This window comes from Trichomonas vaginalis, chromosome IV (assembly GCF_026262505.1).
Source record: "Trichomonas vaginalis G3 chromosome IV, whole genome shotgun sequence".
Classification (NCBI taxonomy): Eukaryota; Parabasalia; order Trichomonadida; family Trichomonadidae; genus Trichomonas; species Trichomonas vaginalis.
Window position 1 is genome coordinate 13414779 of NC_067206.1, and position 24490 is coordinate 13439268.

The following is a 24490-nucleotide window of genomic DNA, read 5'->3' on the forward strand; positions in this document are numbered from 1 at the left end:
GAATTAAACTTCTAATTTGGAAAAAAGAAATTTGGAAAGAAGAAAATTCAAAAATCGAGATTTAGACTCAGTATCAAATGGAGAACAAAATGTTTCTTCATATGAAGGAAAAAAATTTTCTTGTGAAGAAATAGAGTTTTTAAAATTTTATTGTATGTAATGAAATAAACAAATATTAAAATTATTTTTTGATAACAAGAAAATTCCCAATAGAAAATATTTGAGAGAAAGAAAAAAAGAAAATTGAAAAATATTACTCTTCTTTATATTTCATGAGATTTTAAATTTATTCTCATAAAATTGACAATTTTATACGTTTAGATGAAAATAAGTGATTTTGGTTGAAATAGAAATTATTATTTGCTTACAGCTATCAAATAGATTTTTGCTATTTTGATTAAAATTTGTTAATCAAATTAATAATTTTTTCTAAATATCTTAAATATCTGGATCACTCACATATACAATGAATTGAACGATAAAAATAATACAAACTCAACTAAGTTTCCTGTCTTTCAACTAAAAAAATTATGCAAATTAAATTAAATTGTTTATTCAAATATAAAACAAAGATGAAGTAATTACAGTTATCATAAACTTTATGAATAACTCTGTAATTGGTTCAGATTTTCGTAAAAATATTTTTATTAATATCGATAAGAATACGTTTACCTACTATCACAACATATCGATAAACAAGAGTAGAGTGATTTTTATCATCGAAACTTTTTAAAAGCTGTAAGCTGGAAGGAAAAATCTTGTTTTTTCTGAGTTAGTTGTAGAACTATTGATGCACGAGTTATCATTGTGATGTAGAAGGATGTCAATGTACTGACTGAAGGATATGAAGTGAATTGAATTTCATTGCATTTCAATTTGATCAAAATTTGTTGAAATGATATGAATGTGTCAACATCTGTATCACTCTCTTTCACTCCTTCCCTATTCTTTCGAGAACGAAGCTAGCTCAGCTTTCGCTGAGCGAATTGACACTTTTGATGTCCTAAACGTACATGCTCTCAAATTTATCGAAAAAAATTATACCACCTAAACTAGTATATTCTTATTTTAAATATGATATTATCCTTAGAATCCACACTAGAATATATTTAAATCAACTTTTAAAAAAGTTCGAATCCTGCGCGTCTCACTTTTTAAATTTTCGAAAAGGAAAATTATATTCTCCTAAAATGAAAACAATTTTCCGAATTGACATCCTTATGGTGAGTTAACATACGCAACAGTTTTGAAAAAAGTTCCATATTCTTATCAAAATGTTACAATTTTCAAACAAATTTCAAGAAATACTCTCAAAAAAGCATTCAAAGAAATCGGTGGTACACCAAAAATTAAAAGTGGTCCTCCACAAGAGGAATTAACTCCAGAATTAATTTTGAAGGTTCAGAATTCTTATGAAAATTACAAATGTGGGGTTCAAAAATTGTATTGGACTCTCAATATGAATCCAAAACAATTTCAAATCAGTTACAATGCAGTTATTAAGGCAGCAAAATTTCTGGGAATTTACAAAGAAAAAGATAAAAGTAATCCAAAAGCATATTATGTGGATTATGAAGCAATTCTTCCAAATACAATCTGGCATGTGGATATTCATTTTTTGAAAGAACCAGAAACTTTACCGGTTTATGGAATAATTGATGACAAAAGTCGTTATTTGTTAGCATTGAAATTGCTTCGTAACAAAAGTTCAACAGAAACTTCAAAAGTGGCAATTGCAACAGTTCAAAAATATGGAGCACCTTTCTGTTTCTGGTCAGATAACGGTAAAGAAAATGAGGGAGAGTTCACAAAATTTTTGAGTACTTATGACATTCAAATCAGAAAATCAGCTCCATACATGCCACGTCAAAATGGCAAAATTGAACGCCTCTGGCCATCACTGGACAAAAATGCTCCAAAGTCTTCAGAATTTGAGAGCATCAATCAGGAATTGGAAGAATTCAGGCAAAAATACAATGACATGCCACATGGCGCTCATCCAAAAATTGGAGTTCGACCATACACTCCAAGAGAGGTTTACAACAAATTTAAGAAATGGACCAAGGATGATAAACCGCTCTGGAAAAAATGTGTTAATAAGCAGTGGGAAGTTGAAGAGATTCCAAACTATTGAAATATTCTATATTTTTTTTCAAAAATTCTCATTCAAATTTGAATTTGGTTTTCAAAATTATGAATAAACATTATTTTTATTAAACTTGATTTTTAGCTCTGAAGAATCAAAAGAATTTAGCGAGAAAGAATATGCAGCTCACATAGGGGTAGATAAAGATATATCTCGAAAAAAATTGAATTTATTGTAAAGAATGAAGAAGTTCATTTTAAGATTGAGTTGATTTTCAACCAAAACGAGAGAGCATGCAGGCAAATGAAATTCGAAAAGTGAAAGGAATGACATATGCAAAAGAAAAGATTCAAATAACGCAAGCGAAATATAGATCAGTTAAAATCAGAATAAAATTTCGATCTTTTCTACAGGGAACTAAAGGCTATGAGGCACTGATATAAGGTCAGTGCCTCATAGCCTTTAGTTCCCTACTAAAAGTGAGAACACTTGTTCGCAATGCGAAATGATTGCGAACAAGTTTTCTCACTTCAGCGAGGGAATTGTTCCTTATGATGCATACATAATAATATATACATCATAAGGAACAATTCCCTCTAGATAGCTGGGAAACTTTCTCTAAGTAACTTATCATTTGGAGAAAGTTTCCCAGCTATCTACTGGGAACTAAAGGCTATGAGGCACTAATATATAATCAGTGCCTCATAGCCTTTAGTTTGTTATTAAAAACGAGAAAACTTGTTCGAAATGATAAACAATTTCGAACAAGTTTTCTCGTTTTAAGGAGGGAATTGTTCCTTATGATGCATACATTATAAATATATACATCATAAGGAACAATTCCCTCTAGATAGCTAGGAAACCCTAAATTAACTATTAATCTTTGAGATATTTTTTTTATTGAGGTTAATACGTTTTTCTAAATAATTAAAATGTAAAATTTTGATTGTGAACTCATCTCTAATATTTTGGCTCCTTAATATATTTGAATCATGATCTTTGAGAAGAGTTCTCAAAAGTATTCACAAAAGCTATTTTTCCTTGAAATTTAAAAATCCTGTTTATCATATATTACCGAATTCAATTCCCTACATATTTCAAAATATTCTATGAACATTTCAATTTTTGAAAAAAAATATATTTTTTCCAAATATATTTATTATCATATTTCTAATAATATTTCCTAAAGTGTCACTTTTTACTTCCTCGATGATTATTTCCCTCTCAAAAAATTCAATAGCCTACATTTTGACAGAACTTAATATGTAACAAAAAACAGATAGATTACCGAAAAAAATAAACATAAAATTTTTATATTTATTAAATACAATTATTTCGAAGATACTACTTGAATTTCATGTAACTCAAAAGTAATCTTCTTATTGTAGGGGTAAAACAAGTTACAAGTAATAAAAATCCAGAAATTTTATTACTGGTTGTGCGTGTGCACTAATATTTATTTGATAACTGTATGCCGTTCATTATTATAGCAGCTAATTTACCAGTTAACTATTGGGTAATGTCGATTTTTGATGAATTGCAATTCCTTTCCAAAAATTGGCAAGACGGATTTTTTTCATTTTCTACGAACTTATTATATATTTGTATGTGATTTATTTCCATGATTTTCAAAGAGAAAGCGCGGTCTCAAAAATATTTCATAAATTTAATTTTTTATGATAGAGATTTTCCGATAGGGTTATAAGTGTTTTCGAATTTTAGTAATCTTGGCTGATCAAATGATGAGAAAATTGATAGGTTGCAAAAAATCAAAATATGTTCTTTTTTGTAAAGTTTAGTTCATGCAACAAACATTGAATTCTCTTAAGAGTGTGCTAATGCTTTGCTTGCTCTAAAATCTTGATTATATTCAAAGGGTATTACGAGTTGTGAAGCTAATAAATGCCCCTTGATTTTTTGAAAATTTATAAACGTCATCAAATTAATGCTTGACTATAAAGTATCATCTGATGATTTATCCTTCTCATTATCAGCATTTTCCTCACCACAAAAAGATGATATTCCATTTGATGATGATATCGCGAAAGCTTTACAATATCTTATACACATAAAACAACTTTATCCTGATGTCCTTAATAATTATCATAATTTTCCCATTTGCCCAATAGATGTGATTCAAAATAACCAATCCCGCGTTGATTTGTCAACTTATATTAATTCCCATATGCTTTCGGATTTGATTGCAATTTTGAAATCAGAAGAATGTATTGATCGTTCCGAGGTTCTCGAAATCATTTATAGTCTAACACAGTTTGAAATAGTCCTTGAATTTCTTAATGAACAAGATATTATCAACCACCTATATTCAATTGCATTAAGTCAAGATTATTCCCAAAAAGACAACTATATCGCAATTAGGATCCTCACAAGATTACTTCCTCATGTTGAATACAATGAAATATATTTAACAGATCACCCAATCGATGAATTCCGTTTTCTTAGTGAACCAGATGAAGTCGTTCCACTATTCGCCAAATTAATAGAACTTAATCCAAATCAAGATAATTTTAGATCAATAGCTCAATTTATTTACGAAAAAACAGAATTTGATTGCTATAAAGACATAGTCATGATGTTGAAAAGCATTCTACCGGTTTATCCAGAAGAGATTAACTTTCTTATCGAGCTGCAGGCAATCGATAAACCATGTTTCTTCAGAAGGCTCGCATCACGTCTCTTTCGCTTTGATGATGATCAAAAAGACGACATTGTGAGCATGATGGGCTTAATGGAAGCTTTAATTGTTCCTTTAACGAGCAATATCAAGATCAACGAAGAAGTAATTTTAATTATTCACGAAAGCCAAATGGCTTGGAATGCCGCTAGATATTTCATCTCCACAATGTGTGATGATGACTCTCAGTGCAGTGCCATTCATTTCTTAGAGGTTTGCACTTCTCACGATATTTTACATAAAGACGTACTGAATGCAATCACAAAGTGGAATTTTCCAGTTGTTGTTGAGGTGTCTGACGATTGCGAATTTGAGCAAAAGATACATTTAATTGTAATTATTTCTAAAGTAATACAATATCGTGGGTATAATGCAGCAGAGATAGCTATTAAGAGTGGCATACTAAGATTGATAAGTTCTTTCATTCCAAATTACATCCAATATGCTTTGAATGCTCTTGACATTCTTATTGAAAACTACGTTGAACAAGATCAAGGAAAAACCATCTATGATATTATTTGTAAAACTAGTATCATCCAAGATTTGGAAGATGCTTCAGAAAATAATGACAATGAAGACGACTTCGAAATGATTATTAATTTTATCAATAATTTCAACAACTTGGCAAATAACTGAGTAAAGTTGTTGAAATTTCAGATTGTTGATAGATAGTTTTATGTATATTCTATCCAATTTGAAGTGTATCATTAAGCAATGACATTTTATTATCTTTGATTTATGTCTTTCAAAGTGAAGTCTCATAATTGACTATTATTTCTAATAATTTTTTTTGGTTATGGCTAAGATAAATACAAATCCTGACGCCAATTCACTATCAAGATTTTTTTTTCAAATACCCTCAATTTTTAACTTTTGCAACTCCAAAAACCATCTAGGATGAGTTTCAGGAGTTATAATTCTAGGGTTAGATGATACCCACTTAGTACTTTTATTTGTATATGTTTTAATAGAATTTTGTGAGGGGTCATGAAATTGGTATCTAATTTGCTATCATCTAAGCAGGTAAAAGTTAGAGAAAGCTATTTACTGGTTGTATATTACAAATATACCTTGTAATAGAAAATATAAGTATTTGTGATTTAAATTGGCTCAATTAGCTCGTAAATTTGTTTTATATCCATGACAAACTAACACAATCCTATTTATGTGATTGCCAATCTGTTCCCAAAATATATCAGCATGAATTGGGAACAACCTCTATTTGTCATAATTAATTCGCAACTAGATTATAATTGCGCAACAATGTCTCATTCAGTGAAATATACAGTGACAATATCTCCAAGGATGATATATGCAGACATACAAGATTGCATACAACACTCTTGTCGACCAAAGTCCCCCAATTAGATTCCGTTTTCAAAATAATAATTACTCAAATCAATTTTAACAAGGTAAAATAAAGATGTTTGTATATCAGTGTGTAAAAAAAAAAAAAAAAAAAAAGGTAGTGGGGCTTCCAGGGGCTGCGCCCCTTCTAGCCCTGAAGATGTTTAGTATAAATGAAGTTTTTATTCGGAAAAATTGTTAGTCTTCTGGTGTGAATTCGGAGGACTCTTCTTCTTCAACATCAAAGTCATCTGGTGTATCGAACTGAATGTATGAAAGCCAAATGTTGTATGTGTTTTCCAATTGGCTTTCAAACTTGAGATACATTCCATGCATGAGTGTTATTTCAGTTTCAACGTAGAGTTGCTGATGTGGCTTGAAGACATGCATGAGAATTGGTCCTCCAAATTCGTCCTTGAAAAACTTGCAGTAGCAAACATAAACTGAGATAGAGTCTCCTTCTTCAATGTCTTCTGCTTGGTTAACGAAATGAATAGCAATTTTGCGTACTTGAATTGTGTTGTTGTCTGAGTAAAATAATGGTTTGAACTTGGGGTTGAGTGAGCTAAGACATTGCCATTTTGCTGTTTCTTGTCCGTACTCACGTTCTTCTTCGTCATCCTGATATCCGTAACTCTTTGATTTGAATTCGACCCAAAGCTGTTCGACTTTTTTTGCAGCTTTGGGTGGAAGACTTTCAATAAGCTGACATATAGTTCTGTCAACCATTATCTTTGTTATTGTTGGAAAATAGTTGACAATTGTGTCACCTAATTCGAATGGGTCAGGTGTTTCTTTTTGTAGTTTGGTAAAGTCTGCAAGAACTTTGTTGAGTTGTTCACAATATTCTTTGTTAAAAGTTGCAGGAACTCTTTCTTCTGGCTTTGAATTGAAGTATTCTTCAGACAATCTGAGTAGTATTTTGCGTAGTTCAGCGTTGCTGTGGTTCTTTGTAATACGGAGCTCGTTTGGTATTGTTTTTGGTAGTGAAAGTGGCTTTGGATTGAGTGAATTGCAGGACAAATTTGAATTTGAATTGTCTGTTCTGCTTGGAGAATGTGTAGATGCTGCAGTTTGATATTGAGGTTCTAAACCTGTGGGTGCTGAAAGTCTGCAAGCAATTTCTTCAGGTGAATTTGGAGCGAACACGCTAGCGAATGCCATTAGACAAAAATAAACTGTTTTTTTCAAATAAGAGTTTGAGATGAACCGTTTTCGTCCCTCTATTTTTTTATTTTATTTAATAGTTACCGTTGGAAAACCGTTCCATCTCAAATATTGAATGAACTATAAACGTTTTTTGTTTTCTATATATACTTTTTTGTCCAACGGTAAAACTTTTTACACAACGGTTTTTGAGAGTCGTCGCTGTTGACTTTTTTGTAGAGCACTCAAAATAGTATAACTTTGTCCGGACAAGTAAGGGTCTATCGTCGCTACAGGAAAAGTTACAGGCGTTCCAAGGAAGTATACTTTGAGAAGCCTTTTCCCCTTATAGAATGAGATAGGACGGTTATTTTACAAAACTGACAACACTTTGACCGAGTAGTTTTTTGTGCTGAACAAAAAGTGTCATATAAACATCTGTCAAAAACCGCTTTTTAACTTCACTTAAAATGCCACGTAAGCTACGTAAGAATATACGTAAGAGGAAGGGAGCATTGAAACATCCAATAGTAAAAACACCACAACAACAGTTGCAACAACAAATGATGAATGACCCCACTATGTTGCAACAAATGTCAAGCAACCCTATGCTTTTAAACCGAGTTATTGGTGCACAGAGTGGAGGTTTAAGAGCGGCACTTTTAGCGAAAATGGCAGGCTATGGTGGAGCTGCAGACGGAACAGCTTATAACCCTCAAAGTCAAATGAATTTGAGTTCACTCAAAAATCAAATAACAGATGTCAAAAAGTCAAACATAGACATACAGAAACAAATAAGTGAAAACGAAAAGAAACTAGAATATGACAGACACACAAAGAAACTCAATGAGTTAAACGTAGAGAAAAAGAAGAAAGAAGAACAACTGAAAGAACTAAGTACAGAGGAATATGCGAAAAAAGTGTCAGAAAAAGCAGCAGAAGTAGCAAAAATGGAACAAGATGTTATAAATTTGAAAAACCATACTACTCAATATAAAGTACTGAAAGATGAAGAGATAAAACAAAAAGCCCTGAAGACATATATGGATAGCGATGAGTATAAAAAAGAAGTTGAAGCAAATGTAAAGGCAGAAAAACTTTTACAGTTGCAAAACCAAACCGTACAGTATGAAAACTTAGCACAAGAAAGTAAAAATAACGACGCAGCCATGCAAAAGGCAATGAAAAGCGCAGAATATATAAAAGCTAATAATGACTGGTTAGATGCCCAAGCCAACGCTATGAGCCGCTTACATATTCACAAAAATAAATTGTTTTCATGAGTTTTCTACGATGTTAGAAAAAATGTTATTTTCTAATATCTTCACATTCAATACTTTTTCAATACTTTTTCAGCACTTTTCCGTAGTTATATATGAAAGACAATTCGAGATAAAAGTCATAGTACAATGGAATAATATGTTGCACACCATTTGTTGTGAACCAAACTTGAAAGTCAGAGAAACTGTTACTAGGTGGTTCGTAGAATTTAGAAGCAAAGTCATAAAAGTCCTTACCAATACATAGAAAACTATTGTTGCTTGAACTGAAACTTGCATGACACATAACATTTTGAGGGTCAAACACGTTTTTATAAACTGTCAAATCTGCTGGTGGAAGTATAAATTTAAATGGACCATCTGGTGGTAATGGTTCGTTCTGGTTTAGTAACCGAAGAAATTGTGCCCAAGAACGTTTGTCTACTTCCCAAAATAAAAACTGTGTATCTCTTGGAGGGTTAATTTCAATCCTTTGAAATAAAACGGTGGAGTTCATCTTGTCATATTCTAGTTTCAGATAGTATGTTCCATTTAGTAAAGAGTCGTATTTTTCTTGAAATTCCCAATAATATTTGTTCATTTGAGTTTGAAAGTCATTTAGAGTTTTCTCAAGACTTTCGTCTGAACGAACTGTAAAGATTCTCATTTCGTCAAATTTGTCTATTAGACCATCAGAACCTTTATACTGCCCATGAAAATATACTGCGAACATAAATGCGTTAGTTCTTTTTGAAAACAAAACTCTTCTAAATCCTATTGCCTTTGCATCTGAAGGACTTTGAAGCCAACGAATTGGATAGTCAAACCTGTATATTCGGGATGAAATTTCTTCATCTGATATTGTCCTACCAGCATTTGTAAAGATATAGTCTAACGGTTTTGTATCTGCTACTTTTGTTCTTTGTTTTTCAACCTGAAGCATTTAATATATGTAAAAAAATACTGTTTTAAAATGGTATGCCATATAGCTTCTTGAATTTGTTAAGAAGTATTCGAACGTGTTTTCCATCTGTATCTCTAGTGTTTACATAAGCATAGCCTTCCTTAGTAAAACATACTTGTAATTTCCTATAGTTTACGCCGGTATAAAAGTAGAAAGAGTCTTGTTCTTCGCTATAGTAGTAAAACTCAAACGTATGCTTACCATAGTCTGTAATTTCAATTGTTTCATCTTCTAGTTCGTCGACAAATTCGAATACAATATCTCGAAATTTGCTTTTGTTCTTATTGTTTTCAGAACAAGTGACCCAACGTAAGTTTTCAAGTCTATTGTCGTTTCTTATACGGTTTATATGGTCTACAAAAGGTAAATTGTTAGGGTTCGGTATAAAATGAGTTGCAATGACAACATGTTTAAAATAGTTTTTTCCACCCATCCTCATCATAGCATATCCGTCATTTTGCTCCCATTCGCTTAAAACTCTTTTTGTCTTTTTGTTTCTGACTTCAAATGACTCACAACAGTGAATTTCATATTTCTCATCTAACAAACAAGTTTCCCAACGGTCTGCTCCAACAAACTCAGCGTACATTTCAAATAAAATAAAAAAATGTTTTTTTAAAAATATTTTGTTTTAAATGGTATGCCATTTCATATTTCTCATCTGTAACAAACAAGTTTCCCAACGGTCTTCTCCAACAAACTCAGCGTACAGTTCAAATAAAAATAAAAATATACTGTTTTCTTTACTTTACATAACCGCCTGATACCAGAAGTCTTTGACGCCAACCCATACCAGCTAATGAAGGTTGACTTGGTTTAGTTTGGAAACTAAACTTTGGTTTTGGTTTATCTTCAGTTTTTGGTTTTTCTTCTTCTATTGGTTTTTCGTCACTTTTCGGTTTCTCTGACTTTACTTCACTTGCAGGAACAGTTGTGTCGTCAACATCTTCATAAATATCATATGCCATTTGTTTTTGTTTTCCTTTCAACTTTTTGTGTTTGTTGTAAAGTTTAGAATATTTCGACTCTAAGTCAATGAGATGTTCTATAATGAACTGTTGGTCAGTGAAGTAAACTTTTCCATCTGCTGTCTCTTTAGTTCCTTCAGACTTCAATATTTTATTTGTGAGAGTCTGTTTCTTTTTTGAGATACTAGCCGTTCCATTTCTATGAAAAGTGACTTTATAGTTAGGGTTTGTATTTCCAGACCTGGCACTTTCTATTATTGAATTTTTCTCTTCATCTGTAAGTTCTTTGACAGGTTTTGACAATGGTTCTGAACTTTTTGTTTGTGGTGTCAAATCTACCGTTTCAACTTCTTCGGTCATTTCATCTCAGTAAAAAATTTTAGTTTGGTTTGTTTTCAACTGGTTGTTGTTGTTTTTTAAGTCGGTCTAAAACTTCCTGAGGTATAGGAAGAACTTGACAAACACGTGGTGTAACTGCTGGAAGCCGACAAATCCATCTTGAACCATTTGTCTCAATGCTGTATTGTTCATTTCATCTCAGTAAAAAACTTTACATTCCCCACGTTTGAGGCGGTTGCGGTTGGTTATTGTTTACCCATTGTTGTGCATGGTTATATCCTCTGTTAAAGAATCTTTCACCTTGGTCCATATAGTGTCCTGCTTGGTTATAGTAGTCATTTGCTTTGTTATAATAGTTTCCTGCTTGTCTTCCTACATTGTCCATCCATCCTTGAACTTTTCCTCTTGTTTCAGGATTTGGAATAAGATTTGCTGCATCTCGTGCTACCTCCCAACCTTTCTGTACGGTTTGTATAATAGGTTGCGCTTTCTCTTTCAGTATACCTAATGTACTCAAAATCTTCCTTCCAATTCCAAATGCACCTCTGGCTATTGTTCCCACTGCGGGCAAAAATCTGGATGCAACTCCTGCTAATGCGCCAAATAAACCCATTTCTTATGGGTTAAAAAATGACGAATCCAAACAAGGACCCCTATGTTTCTAAGGCAACAAAAAAAGCACTCATGATAAAAATCTTTAGTTCAACACCAAATGCTTGGTTTATGGATATCTTGGAAAACATTCCGAGGTATAGAGAAGATGGACCACCATACTGGCTAATATTTGTCGGTCAAAACACAAGATACTGTGAAGCCATACCATTATGGTCCAAAAATATTTTAGATGTGAAAACTGCTTTGACAATATTCGTTGACAAATACCATCCAACAAAACTGACATCTGACTGTGAAAGTTCTTTCAAATCAGATGATGTAAAAAACTATCTGCGTTCAAAAAATGTAAACCAATATTTCATTGTCGACCAAAACCATTCTGCTCTTGGTGTCATTGACAGTTGTATAAAAATCTTAAGAGACTTAAATCAACCACAAGGTGGTGAAGTAAATGAAATGTCATATGACGACAAGTATAGACATTTCTCCATGGCAAAGATGAGACAAGTTTTAAATATTTACAATAGCCGTAAACAAAAAGGTTTGGGAAACCACTCCCCCGAAGAAATGAAAAACAACCCTGACTTAGAGAAAGACTATATATTTAACAATTTAGTCAAAAGAGACAAACAAGAAAGAATGCCGGGCTTCAAACTTCAGAAAGGTGACAAAGTAAAAATAGAAATACCTAAACGCGACCCATATGAAAATACTATTGACTATGACAACAATGGGAACTCGACAGGTACTCGCATTCGTGTTCGTAAAAATAGAAGAAAGTATACAAGAGAATATTATGAAGTTTTAGGCAAACATGGCAAAATGTACAGACTGCAAGCAGAAGATAAAACGACTATTGTCAGACCTCGTTTCAAACTTGTCAAAGTTCAAGGTGGTATACTTTCAAAGACAGTTCCTAACAAATATAAGACAACTCCTGACGAATATGCTAAAGAAGTTGAAAATGACGACTAAGCATTTCTATACCATGCGTAAACTGTCATGTAAGGTGGCATGTAGTCTTTACTTTGTCCCGTTGTTTGCGTATATCCCGAAACGCGATGTGTATGGTTTCCATCTCCCTGAGTGTCACCCCAGAAACAATTTATAGCAAACTGAACGTCGTCTTTAACATCATATCCTTTACCTTTTTTCATTGCTGACCAATCCCAAAATTTATGCTTATGCCAACCTGCTTGAGATGTACTTAAATCTATGTAGTGACTGTGCGCAGGTAAATTTTCACCTGAAATCGTTTTACTTCCTCCTGTTTCCTTTGAAGAGTTTGCACAATACAAAAACCTGTCAACTATTTGAGTCCAAGTTCCAAACCCAGAACTGTTTCTGGTCTGGTAGAGTTCATTGACGTATAAATAGAGCCTATAGATATAATGTTTGAAGCATTTCTGTCTTTAACGTTTGAAGCTCTGTTTTGTCAGCTTTTTATCTAACTCATCGTTAACATATGTTTTGTCAGCTTTTTTATCTAACTCATCGTTAACATATTTTTGTCAGCTTTGTTGTCATATAAATCTTGAGCAGTGAATTTAACTTTGTTTTCATCCTCATGACATAGACATTTCTACATCTAGTGTATTTCATCGTCGTTATGTCATCCTCCGATGTTAAACCTTGTGGAAAGTTAGGAGGTTTCCAATACAATGCATCCCCACCAGTTCCATCAGGTTCTTCAACCGTTCCTGCAATATTTTCTATACCAACAGTTGCGAAGAAATCGTGTGTATGAGTCTTTTTAGAATATTCTTTGTCAGCTCTTGTCACTTCACTTGACATTTTATTGTCAACATATTTTATCCGCTTTGTCATCTAACATTGCTGGTAGTTCATCTACGTCATAGATGTTATGTGTATGGTGTTTTTGTGGGTATGTTCTATCTGTCCATGCGAGAATATAGTCTCTTGTTGCATCTACATACTCTTTTGTCAGCTTTTTGCAATATCTGCCTTCAAAAGAAGTTCATCTATAGGTTTCTCGTTTAAAGTTCCTTTTGTTGGATTTATACAGACAGTATGGTTCTTATTGTCTTGAAACAGAAACTCATCTGTCATTGGGTTTAATGTCAGTTTTAAGTTTCCTTCTTTCAATGACTCAGATATCTTAGAATAGTTTGAAAAGTTTGTTGTTTCTTATTTAGAGCTTGCACAATGAGTTGTCGGTTGTGTTGTATTTCTCTCATGGAAGCAATATCTTCGACATTTTATTGTAGATAAAATATGCTTCCAATAGAAAAAGAAAATTCAAGAGTTGCTACAACTAAACCATTAGATGAACTTTTTACTAATGTCGGTCAAAAGTTTGAGACAGAGACCGTAAAGCATGAAGGCTATCGTTTTGACTACCCATTAAGATGGTTAAGAGACCCATCTGTCACAAAAGCTATTGGCTTTCGTAGAATGAAGTTTGTGTCTGTAGAAGATAAAAGTTTTCCATTTATTGTAAGGTTTCATATAGATTATATATCTGAAGGGAAACGAAAAATGTGGGAAGAAATTGAGCTAATACAAGTTGACCTTTCATCTTCTCTACAGACTGCTTAAAAAATATAGAAGATAAAATAAATTCATGTTATGCAAAATATGCTGATGAATATGCAAATACCGAGAGCACACTTTATGTGAGAATTGTATATGACAAACAAACACACAGTGTCATTTCAAATCTACGAAGACAATCCAAAGAAAGACGAACAAATATATACAGAATTCACTGCAATGTCATGGTATTATTTGCAAAGAATGTTAAATCAGAAAGTCGAACTTCCTTTAGCAAATATTTACAGTATATGCAAGAGATGAACATATTTATTTAAAGATGTTTTCGACCCAGCTGCTATTATTGTTCATGCTTCATTTTCTGGCGCCCAAAACTCTTTCTTATGCTTGGCAAATGACTTTTACGAAAAACCTACAAAGTTATACGAACCACCAAGTGGAAGTATTTCAGACTTTCAAGTATGGTTTACTACAGATGGAAGAAAAAAATAATTCCATTATACCATGCGTTTTACTTAGAACTTAGTTTCATATACAACTACTATCGAACGGTAAAAATATAATTTTTAATACGGTTGAGGTGTTGGATTTGGTTGCCAACTAGACTGTGGTGCAGGTTCAGGCTGTTGTATAACAGGAGCTTGTTCTTCTGGTTCAGGGTCTTTAGGTATAATACCAACGAACTGACCTACCCTTTTACCAATATTTTTGACTCCGTTCCAAATTCCTCTTCCTACGGTTTTATTCCATTCCATATACCTCTTCCAACATTCGAAAGAAGTTTCTATCTTACTGAAGAAACCCATTTTACTATATGTAAAAATCTAATGTCCGCCTAGTCTCTTACGTTTCCTGTTGAGTTCCATAGCATTCTTTAACTGGAGCTCATACATTCTGTTTCTCCTCTGGTAGAAAACATATTCTGGGTCAACTCCTGTGTTCGCGTCATCTGCATAAAGTTGTTTATATCCCACTTCAGGGTTTGTATAAAACTCTTTCCATCTCATATTTGCATACCATGGTGGCAAACCTAACGCAGCGTCATTTGACATGCAGTTTGCATTTGTACATCTGTTGGCACTTGACCATAGTTTGCCATTGCAGTTTGTATTCTAACTTCATTTGGAATATTCTCTGGTTTGGTTGTCCAGGTTGCTGTGCATTCGCTAAGTTCTGTGCGTCCATTTAATATTAGAAAAATATCTCTTACGAGTACATATACTGAACATTTGCAGCATTGGTTCATCTTCATATTCTCTGTACTTTTCTGCCACGTCAAAAAATAAATGACACAATGGAAAAAACCTAAAACAAGTAGTCCTATTTCAAACCACATTTACTTACTAATAAAATTTCTGTTATGACACTTCTCCAGTTTATAGGACCTCTCTCATATTCTATCTTGTCATATATAAACTCATAGTCATGTATGTCCTCTAACCATCTCATAACGGTTTCCAAACCACTTTTATCGGATGTAAAGTAAAAGCATGGATGGTTATGTAAAACGTCTAAAGTTTCTAAAGAGTCTCTCAAAGTCCAGTCTACTGGTATTGAAAATCCCATGTGTTATAGAACGGCGGGTCCACTATAAAGAAAACATTTTCCTTGTCTTTATATTTTCATACAAATCTGTCCAATGACATCTCACAAACTCTATACCCTCAATATATTTTTCTATTCCTCTTTGAAAACATTTGTATAGTTAAGATATAAAACTTTTGACATAAGTGTTTCAATGTCATGAACTCTTATAGCACCACTATATAATAGTCTAGCAGATATACTATCCCAGTCTATATATTCTGCTTTTTTCAAAACCTCTCTCACAATATTTTTCTTATCTAATGGTATACGTTCCATCTTACCTATAGGTATCTTTTCTTTTAAACGCTTTCAATATATTGTTTGTGTCTGTATATGTTTGAGACGGTCCATATAGTTGTCGAAGCATTGCATATAATCTTTGAGTCTGGAATATTGTATGGCACAAATGGGATATATAGAAACTTCCACCGAACAAATCTACAAATGTTAGACCATTCGGTAGTTTCTTAAGTTCTCTCAATAGAATATCTTTACATCTACTCTTATTTCCAAAGAAGGGTAACGGTGGTTTTGTAAAATTCATTTATATATATATAAAAATGTTTTTTCCCTGAAAAGTGACAGAAAAGTGACAAAACATGAAAACATATATAATTTGTGAAAAGCGACACATTATATAATGTTTTCGACCCAGAAGACTAACAATTTTCCGAATAAAAACTTCATTTATACTAAACATCTTCAGGGCTAGAGGGCGCAACGCGCCTGGAAGCCCCACTACCTTTTTTTTTTTTTTTTTTTTTTTTTTTTTTTTTTTTTTTTTTTTTTTTTTTTTTTGTGTCGTTCTTCGATGTAATTTTTAGGAAAAATTGTGGTCGAAAATTTGCGGTTTTGACAAGCATGGCCTTTTCTAATGGAATCAACCCAGGAGCAGGTTAAGTTAGCTGTTGTCAAGCAGGTCATCGGCCGCACAGGCTCACGTGGTGGTGTTACACAAGTTCGCGTCGAATTCCTTGATGACTCCAACCGCTCCCTTGTTCGCAACGTTAAGGGTGCTGTTCGCGAGGGCGACATCCTTTCACTTCTCGAAACAGAGCGTGAAGCCCGCCGTCTTAGATAAATTATTCTAAAAATACACTTAGAAAAACCTATTAAATATTATTACTAATCTTCAATTTTTTTAAAATACCCAATTTCGAAATCGTATACAAATTTCCACACACAACCCCTATAAGTATAATTACTGTCACCAATATAATATTTTTCATATTCTTTTCCATTCATGGTTTATATATATACTGTCTAGGTGAAGACATTGTGTATCTTCAATCCGCAATGTCTTCACCTCCCAAATTTAAATTGTTAATTTACTAAAATCTCAACTTAATAAGCTTGAAACACTATCAAAACCTGAAATATAGCTTCTTTATGATAGTTTCCAGTAATCTTTTTAGGTAGATAATCCACATGAAGACTTTCCACTTAAAAATCATGTGAATTAGTTAAATATCCAACATTTTTTGATGATTGTAATATAACCATGTTATATTGTCATTGTACGCTGTGTAAATATGATACTTTTAATAATCATTTTGAAAATTACTAAACAAAGCCTGTTGTACAATAGAAAATTATTTTGTGTGATGGCAAACTATGTTGATTCGGGAAAGTAATGCCATTTTCGCCTATACAAACATGAATCCATAATTCATATCCAAATTGAGGGCTCTTTAAGTAATGACTGAAGCATCTATTATCTGTGGATGAATTCAGACGCAAATAAAAGTATTGATAAGTGTGATCGCGATTTCAAAAAGAATGAGAGAACATGAACGAACATCATCTACAGTTCGTTTTTGCTAACATTAGCTCAGTGTCTCTTGTATGAATGCTGAAATCAAGAAAACTCATGCATATAATTCTATGTCACATTTTTGATCTAAAAAATGTGGTCGATTGTATTTTATGCCTTTCTCTTTTATATTATTCGTAAGATGATATTGGCATTAGTAAAGAGACACATTCCACCTACAGCTCCTCTAGAAGATCTTCCAGAAGAAGAAATTAAACAACTTAAATTTTCTAAAGATTTCTATTTTGGTACCGCATCATCAGCATATCAAGTCGAAGATACCAAAGAAGAATCTAATTGGACACGATTTTCACATCAATTCAATCGTGAAGGCGAAAGAAAAGCCCCCGATCATGAAAATGCATGCAAAGCATTCGAGAATTTCGACAATGATTTACAAATAATGAAAGATTCTAAGTTTAACTGCTATAGATTCGGATTATCATGGTCTGATATTGAACCAAAACACGGAGAATTTAATGATTCTTATATGCAGAATTATATTGAACAATGTGATAAGCTCACTGCTCAAGGAATCGAACCAATGATCACCCTCTTTCATTTTGAGTATCCAGGATGGATAGAAGACGAAAAAGGATTATTATCACAGAATTTCCATCAATATTTCATCGAATTTGTTGAATACACTGTTACAAAACTTAAAGGCCATTGCAAGTACTTCTTTACAATCAATGAACCAATGTCCGTCAGTCTTATGGGATATTTAGGCGGCGCTTTTCCACCAGGCTATAAAATGAAGTTCAGAAAATCATTTTTGGCTGTTTCCAAGATGTTATTCTGTCATTTATCCGCATACAAACTTATTCATCAGATAATTCCTGAATCAAAGGTTTCCATTGTTAACCAGCTTGTTCTTTGTTATCCAAAACACAAGTGGTCCATCATTGAGAACGCGCTTGCCTCTGCTGTCAATTCTTTCCTTAATCGTCCTTATATGGAAGCATTAACCACAGGAGTTTTACAGTTCAGGCCATTAGGCATCCGTCTCTTCAAGCAACAAATCGTCGGCTTACCGGAATCTCAAGATTTCATTTCTGTCAACCATTACACTTCGATTTACATTACAATGGATCCACGGGACTGGAACGAGTTCCCGATGGCCAACAGGCGTCCGAACAAGGATGTCCCACTTTCTGACTTTTCTTGGAGTTTAATTCCATCATCTCTGGAAAGTGCTGTCAGATGGGTCGACAAAGAGTGGAACCCCCACCATTTACCAATATTCGTCACAGAGCATGGCCTTTCTGATAGAGACGACCTCCACAGAGGTTGGTTTACGACTCAATCTCTCGGTTACTTGAAACACGCCATTGATTACGGAATCCCTGTAATGGGATACATACATTGGTCGTTACTCGACAACTACGAATGGAACGAAGGCTACAAACAGCATTTCGGACTCGTAAAGGTCGATTTTCAGTCCCAGGAGAGAACTCCGCAGAAGAGCCTCCAAATGTATAAAGAAATAATAGAAAGATCTGTCTAAATATATATATTTATCTAATCTTTTTAATCGATTTTTACTTTTTCAATTTCCCTGAGAATTTTAGCATTTGTTCATCATAGTATTACCATTATAAAGGTTCTTTTATATCCTATACTTCCATATCAGTGTTGGTCTCTATTGTATTTCAAAGAGTTCTATAATTTGAAAAAAATTCTCCATATTGAGTTGCAAAAGTAAAAAATTGAGGTATTATATTATATTTTTAGGTATTATGGAAATAGATATGTAACATTTATTAAATGTAAGTCGCTCATATTTATATCGCATAGATCTATGGAAATAAACTTATATTTGTGAATAAATATTAGGACACCTTGACTTTGGGTATTCGAGGAGTTATGGACCATAATAATTCAAAACAAATTTGTATATTTTCAGTACTCATGATGAAATGCTTTAAGATTTTCCAAAAATATATGCGAAATGATAAGGGATAATCTATATATTCCAAACGAACTGGAGTTTTTAAGTATGAGTTATATTTGAAACGATTACAAAAGATAAATTTGAGAATTCAATCTCCAAACAAAATAAATAACTAGATAACTTGCTAATAAGTAAAATATTTCTATATATAAAACTTCTGTTATTTATTAAATTTATTCTTAGTACTTTAAGTCAGATCCACCGACAAACTCGCGAATGCACGAGATGTGCGGAACTTCTTCAAGAGGGATTGGGTAGAACAAGTTGAGCATACCGAGGAGTCTCTTTGCCTCCTGTGTGACTTCGGCAGTGAGTGGATCTCTAATATCTTCATGCTCTTCTGGAATTGTGGCCTCAGAGAGTAAAGCGCGGCCGTAGATAGAAAGAACAGGAAGTTCGTAAACCAATGAAGAGTTGAAGAACATTTCTGCATTGCCTTGGTATGGGAAGATGTTCTTCTCTTCGCCAACTCTGACTGATGTCCATCTGTGGATTGTTGTACGAGCAGAATAGCCACGGTACTTGTGGTCTCTGATAATGCGGCGGATGAGACGAAGATCAGATGTTGGGAAGCGGTGACCGCTGTCGATAACAAGTGGAGTAAGTGGAGCAACGTAGATTGGAGTGACCATGTTGCGACCGATTGGGCCAAGTAATTCTGGATTCAAGCCGTGAATGCCTTCAAGGATGAGGAATGCGTTAGCTGGAAGGGTCTGCTTCTCTGTTTCGATGTTGATGCCCTTGCCTTGCTTGAAATCGTACTTGCGGCGAAGAATTGTTTCACCTTTAATTAATTTGTGGACATTCTCAGCAAGAACATCGACGTTCATAGCGCCAATGCACTCAAAGTCGTACTTGCCATCTGGACCCTTTGGTGTCTTCTCGCGGTCAACAAAGTAATCGTCCATTTCAATAACAATAGAGTCGTAGCCGACAACGCGAAGAGCGATGGCAAGACGCTTAGCGAATGTTGTCTTGTTTGATGATGATGGACCTGCAATTGTGATGACACGCTTGCCTGGGAATCCTTCAACAAGTTTCTGTGCAATACGAGCAAGTTTGCGCTGGTGAAGACCTTCGCAAACCCACTTCAAGTCGTAAACCTTGCGCTCGAAGATGGCTTCGTTAAGCTTTGGAACTGTATCAACTCCGATAAGCTTGGCCCACTGTGTGTACTCCTGGAACATCTCAAGCTGAGCTGCTGGATCACGCCAGTCTGTAAGGGCTTCGGATGATGTAAGTGTTGGCATACGAAGAACGATACCATTTGCATAAAGGCGGAAGCCGTAGACAGAGAGCTGAGATAAGTCGGTGAGCATTGGCTCGATGGTGTAATCGACGAACTCGCCAAGGCGAACACATGGAACTGGATCAACAGCCCAGGCCTTAAGAACTCCAACCTTATCATCGAGCTTGTTAGCTGTAAAGAGTTTGATTAATTCGTTACGTGGGATTGTGACGTTCTCGAGGAACTTGTTTTCAGAAATAAGCTTCTTCATCTCTTCCTCAATCTTCTTTAACATCTCTTCTGTGATTTCTAATCCATCAACATCAATGCAATAGATACCATCAGCAAGGGAGTGGGCAGCTTTGAGACGGCGATCGAATAATTTTCCGTAAATGCATTTAACCAAGAAAACAAATGTAGCACGGTGAGCATTTAACTTAACACGAAGGCTGGCATTCTGGAGCTGGTCATCGTGGGATAAAATTGTGCGATTGATATTGTCTGTGGAAATAAAGCGCGAATCTAATTCAGACATAGTTCTGTGAAGTGACTATCTCAAAAACGATGAAGCCGTTTTTACATTGGCTGGATAAGATTTTGAAGTTTTGAAATATATCGATTAAGTTCCTTTAATAAGATAAAATATTGGTAAATTTCTTCATGGTTGAGAGAAATTATATGAAATCAACTCGTTTTTTGACATTTTGTCTATAGCATAATAGTTATTTATATGTTTGTGTCGTTTTTATGATTTAAAACTTATGAATATTCATTGCTTGCAAACTTTTCATTGATTTTTGATCACATTGTTTTAAAAAAGTGCTAATATTTTGAATTAAATTTGTTTGAATAGTCTCTCAAAATTGATATGATGTTAGATTAGATATACTATATTAATTTTTGGCATTTGAATTTTAAAATATAAAATTTTGACGATAGCGCGTGAAAAAACGATGAACATTATTCGTTCTTTAGTTAAATCTAGCTGAATCATTCATTTTTATGAACGCTTATATGATTAAATGATTCTTAATTATTCCTCAATTCCCGAAACTCTGTTTTGAGATTTTTCAATCAATTCGAAATGCCCCAAATCACATCTTCTAACGCAGTATTGGAATACATCAAGAATCTATTATGGGTTTCAATATCTTTTTACCAAATAAGATCTTAGATTCTCATATTTGCACGTGGTATACATGGTAATCTTCAAGTCAAATTTAAAGTTGTACATATATATTAAAGTAATTGATTCTTGAATATTTGAATCATTAAGAGTAAATATGAAGAATCGATATGCAAATATCTTTGAAAGATTCCATCTTCTAAATCTCTGTAGTATTTAGATGCGAAGTATGACTAGGGTTTTGCAAAAAGGTTTTGCAAAAATACTCTAAAAATTGTGCCTAATACAGTGGAAATGGTGGTACCCGAAGGGCGACATCCTTTCCACCACACTCGGCAAATGAACAGAAAAATAACTTTTTTTTCTCTCATTTTCTTCTTATTTTTTCCCTCTTCTTTTCTTTTTCTCTCTTTTCCTTCTTTTCCTTCCTGCTTCCTTTCTTAATATTCTGTTTGAGTTTCAAATAAGATAAAAAAAAAATCAAAATCTATATAAAAATAAGAAATAGATAGAAGATCATAAAGACGTATAGCTAGATTATATATGCACATTGTGTTTATTGAAAAGACTTAATAAGTTTTTGATTTCACAAGATTCCGACCAAACCATATGGGCAAGCACAGAATCATCTTCCTGACTCAAATGCTTATAGTGATGTCTGGAATCAATCTCACTCTAGAGCCAAAACATTTGTTTTGACATTCGAGTGTCAAAAAAACTGTGTATTTTAGAATGGGGTGAAACCCGAATCTACCATAATATCCACTTTTTGATAGGAAATAACCGTTTTTAGGGGAAAATTGGGACATTATTAATGTTCGACCAAGATGTTTATCTAAACAAATACAACAAATTACGATGTATCTACAAATACTATATCGATTCATTTCTTGCGTTGTATAAGTTGAAAACGGAATCAGAAGAAGAATTAAAGTCAATTTACAAAATGATCAAAACAGAATTGATTGATTCCAATAAATATCCACCCAAAAATATTATAAAAGACATTTTGAATATCATTCCGTATAATAATCGCTATGCAATGTCATATTTATCTTTAACTAAACTCTTTTATGATGAATATCATGTGGAACAAGTCAACAATCTCATATCTCCTTCAAACACCCTGTTTTATAAAGAATATGAAATTAAATTAGACAAATCTTCTGATTCCGGAAATAATTATATAAAAAATCTGGATATTCATACAGAAAATACAATATACAGAGCAATTATGAATAATGACAAAGAAAGATTCATTTGCTTCACAGAAAGAGATGGATTTGATAAAAATGAAATACTTGAAAGCAGTTTATATCCTTATTCTAAAGAAGGATATTCATTACTTGAATTATGTTGTTACCATGGGGCAGTTGATTGTTTCAAGTTATTAAGAACAAAATTTAACTCAGAAATAACTAAAAAATGTCTACAATTTTCATTTTTAGGCGGAAATCCAGAGATCATGAGTGAATGTTTAAAATATCAAAAATCAGATGATGATTGCATGGAATATGCAATTATTTCACACAACATTGATTTTGTAACATTCCTGATGAATGAATACAAAATAAAGATTGATTTAGATATTTGTGGATTTTACAATAATCTTGAAGCCTTTTTAGTTTATTTCAATCAAACTAATGATACAAACAAATGTTTTGTTTATTCACCGATTTTTAATATTCCATCCCTTTGTGAATATTTTCTATCACATGGTATGAAAATCAATGGAAAAGATAAAGATGGAAAAACAGCACTTCATACTGCAGCATTTCGCAATTGTAAAGAAACTGCAGAACTTCTTATTTCACGCGGCGCAAAAATCAATGAACAAGATGATTATGGAGAAATAGCACTTCATAAAGCAGCATGGAATAGTAGTATTGAAACTGCAGAGGTTCTTATTGCACATGGTGCGAATATCAATAAAAAGGATAAATATGGACAAACCCCTCTTCATTTTGCAGTATATTGTTTTTGTAAAGAATTCGCAGAACTTCTTATTTCGCATGGTGCGAATGTCAATGAAAGAATGAATATTGGAGATACAGCACTTTATACAGCAACATATCTTAATGATTTAGAAATGGCTGAACTTCTTATTTCACATGGTGCGAAAAAATAATGTTCTCTTCTAAGATACTATTCTTTATTTTTCTGGTATTAATAAATATAACAATTAAATAAGTTTTTTTTAAACCGATTCTATACATAAAGATAAACTTCTTAATCTTTTATCGCTATTCCATGCTTTTTATTTAATCTAAAATAAAACGTTATAAAATATCGACTTCTTAATGCAATTAATCAATGAAATTCTTGCAAAATGACGATTTTTCTAGCGGAATATGGCCATTCTAAAAAAAATAGTAATCATTGAATAACATGAGTTATGAGTTATTTAAAAAAGCCCATAACGATTATTATGGGTTGAAGTTCAACCCGAACTACTTAGTAATTGAATTATATAATTTTTCCAAATCTAAACACGTTACTGTTCCTTAGTCTATAAATATCCGAAGAGGTTGTAATTGATCGGGTGGAACAGAGTTTTTTTGAAATCTCTATGAAAAACAGATCCAATGGCAATCGATAGTGATGAGAAATTTGTCACTTTTATCGATAATTGACTCAATTTTTGACAGCCAAAATATGGTTTACCGAAATATTTACATGATTACCAGCATTACACATATAATTAACGAAATAATACAATTTAATTTGAATTAAGGGAGGCTTCCGACCAGAAAACCCTCTCAATTTTTTGTGATGTTTACACCAAAAGTGAGATTCGTTAAGCGTTTTTCTCGTTGAATATTGAGTTTCCCGGATTTTAAGTTATTCAT

At 33.2% G+C, this 24490-nt stretch overlaps 9 protein-coding genes across 9 annotated transcripts, besides 9 other annotated features; 5 read left to right on the top strand and 4 right to left on the bottom strand.

The window, feature by feature from the left end:
- Nucleotides 1-1221: 1221 nt before the first annotated feature.
- Nucleotides 1222-2057: a mobile genetic element.
- A 535-nt stretch (nt 2058-2592) lies between these two features.
- Nucleotides 2593-2736: a mobile genetic element.
- Nucleotides 2737-2863: 127 nt separating this feature from the next.
- Nucleotides 2864-2949: a mobile genetic element.
- A 367-nt stretch (nt 2950-3316) lies between these two features.
- Nucleotides 3317-3358: a mobile genetic element.
- Nucleotides 3317-3358: a terminal%2Cinverted (terminal inverted repeat of ISTv3 transposon ID:TVAGG3_0084490).
- A 673-nt stretch (nt 3359-4031) lies between these two features.
- On the top strand, nt 4032-5417 carry TVAGG3_0084500 (armadillo (ARM) repeat-containing protein family; the record flags this gene model as incomplete). Its single annotated transcript, XM_001311682.1, has 1 exon — nt 4032-5417. One exon carries the CDS (start codon nt 4032-4034, stop codon nt 5415-5417), a length of 1386 nt encoding a protein of 461 aa, XP_001311683.1.
- Nucleotides 5418-6224: 807 nt separating this feature from the next.
- Nucleotides 6225-6316: a terminal%2Cinverted (terminal inverted repeat of Maverick-3 transposon ID:TVAGG3_0084510).
- Nucleotides 6225-16293: a mobile genetic element.
- TVAGG3_0084520 (uncharacterized protein) lies at nt 6327-7292 on the bottom strand (the record flags this gene model as incomplete). Its single annotated transcript, XM_001311681.1, has 1 exon — nt 6327-7292. One exon carries the CDS (start codon nt 7290-7292, stop codon nt 6327-6329), a length of 966 nt encoding a protein of 321 aa, XP_001311682.1.
- On the top strand, nt 8318-8557 carry TVAGG3_0084530 (protein of unknown function, DUF4106 family; the record flags this gene model as incomplete). Its single annotated transcript, XM_051222192.1, has 1 exon — nt 8318-8557. The coding sequence occupies one exon, from the start codon at nt 8318-8320 to the stop codon at nt 8555-8557; it is 240 nt and encodes a 79-aa protein (XP_051107178.1).
- On the bottom strand, nt 8616-9266 carry TVAGG3_0084540 (uncharacterized protein; the record flags this gene model as incomplete). The annotated part of the gene is made up of 1 exon (XM_051222193.1): nt 8616-9266. The coding sequence occupies one exon, from the start codon at nt 9264-9266 to the stop codon at nt 8616-8618; it is 651 nt and encodes a 216-aa protein (XP_051107179.1).
- Nucleotides 14500-14688, bottom strand: TVAGG3_0084550 (serine threonine-protein phosphatase family; the record flags this gene model as incomplete). The annotated part of the gene is made up of 1 exon (XM_001311679.2): nt 14500-14688. The coding sequence occupies one exon, from the start codon at nt 14686-14688 to the stop codon at nt 14500-14502; it is 189 nt and encodes a 62-aa protein (XP_001311680.2).
- Nucleotides 16193-16293: a terminal%2Cinverted (terminal inverted repeat of Maverick-3 transposon ID:TVAGG3_0084510).
- Nucleotides 16294-16326: 33 nt separating this feature from the next.
- Nucleotides 16327-16686, top strand: TVAGG3_0084560 (Chain c Uncharacterized Ribosomal Protein; the record flags this gene model as incomplete). The annotated part of the gene is made up of 1 exon (XM_001311677.2): nt 16395-16601. The coding sequence occupies one exon, from the start codon at nt 16395-16397 to the stop codon at nt 16599-16601; it is 207 nt and encodes a 68-aa protein (XP_001311678.1).
- Nucleotides 16687-17422: 736 nt separating this feature from the next.
- TVAGG3_0084570 (glycosyl hydrolase) lies at nt 17423-18944 on the top strand (the record flags this gene model as incomplete). Its single annotated transcript, XM_001311676.2, has 1 exon — nt 17476-18840. The coding sequence occupies one exon, from the start codon at nt 17476-17478 to the stop codon at nt 18838-18840; it is 1365 nt and encodes a 454-aa protein (XP_001311677.1).
- Nucleotides 18945-19086: 142 nt separating this feature from the next.
- TVAGG3_0084580 (phosphoribulokinase family protein-related protein family) lies at nt 19087-21190 on the bottom strand (the record flags this gene model as incomplete). Its single annotated transcript, XM_001311675.2, has 1 exon — nt 19467-21050. The coding sequence occupies one exon, from the start codon at nt 21048-21050 to the stop codon at nt 19467-19469; it is 1584 nt and encodes a 527-aa protein (XP_001311676.1).
- Nucleotides 21191-22455: 1265 nt separating this feature from the next.
- Nucleotides 22456-23769, top strand: TVAGG3_0084590 (proteasome regulatory particle assembly; the record flags this gene model as incomplete). Its single annotated transcript, XM_001311674.1, has 1 exon — nt 22456-23769. The coding sequence occupies one exon, from the start codon at nt 22456-22458 to the stop codon at nt 23767-23769; it is 1314 nt and encodes a 437-aa protein (XP_001311675.1).
- Nucleotides 23770-24374: 605 nt separating this feature from the next.
- Nucleotides 24375-24490: part of a mobile genetic element that runs on past the window's edge.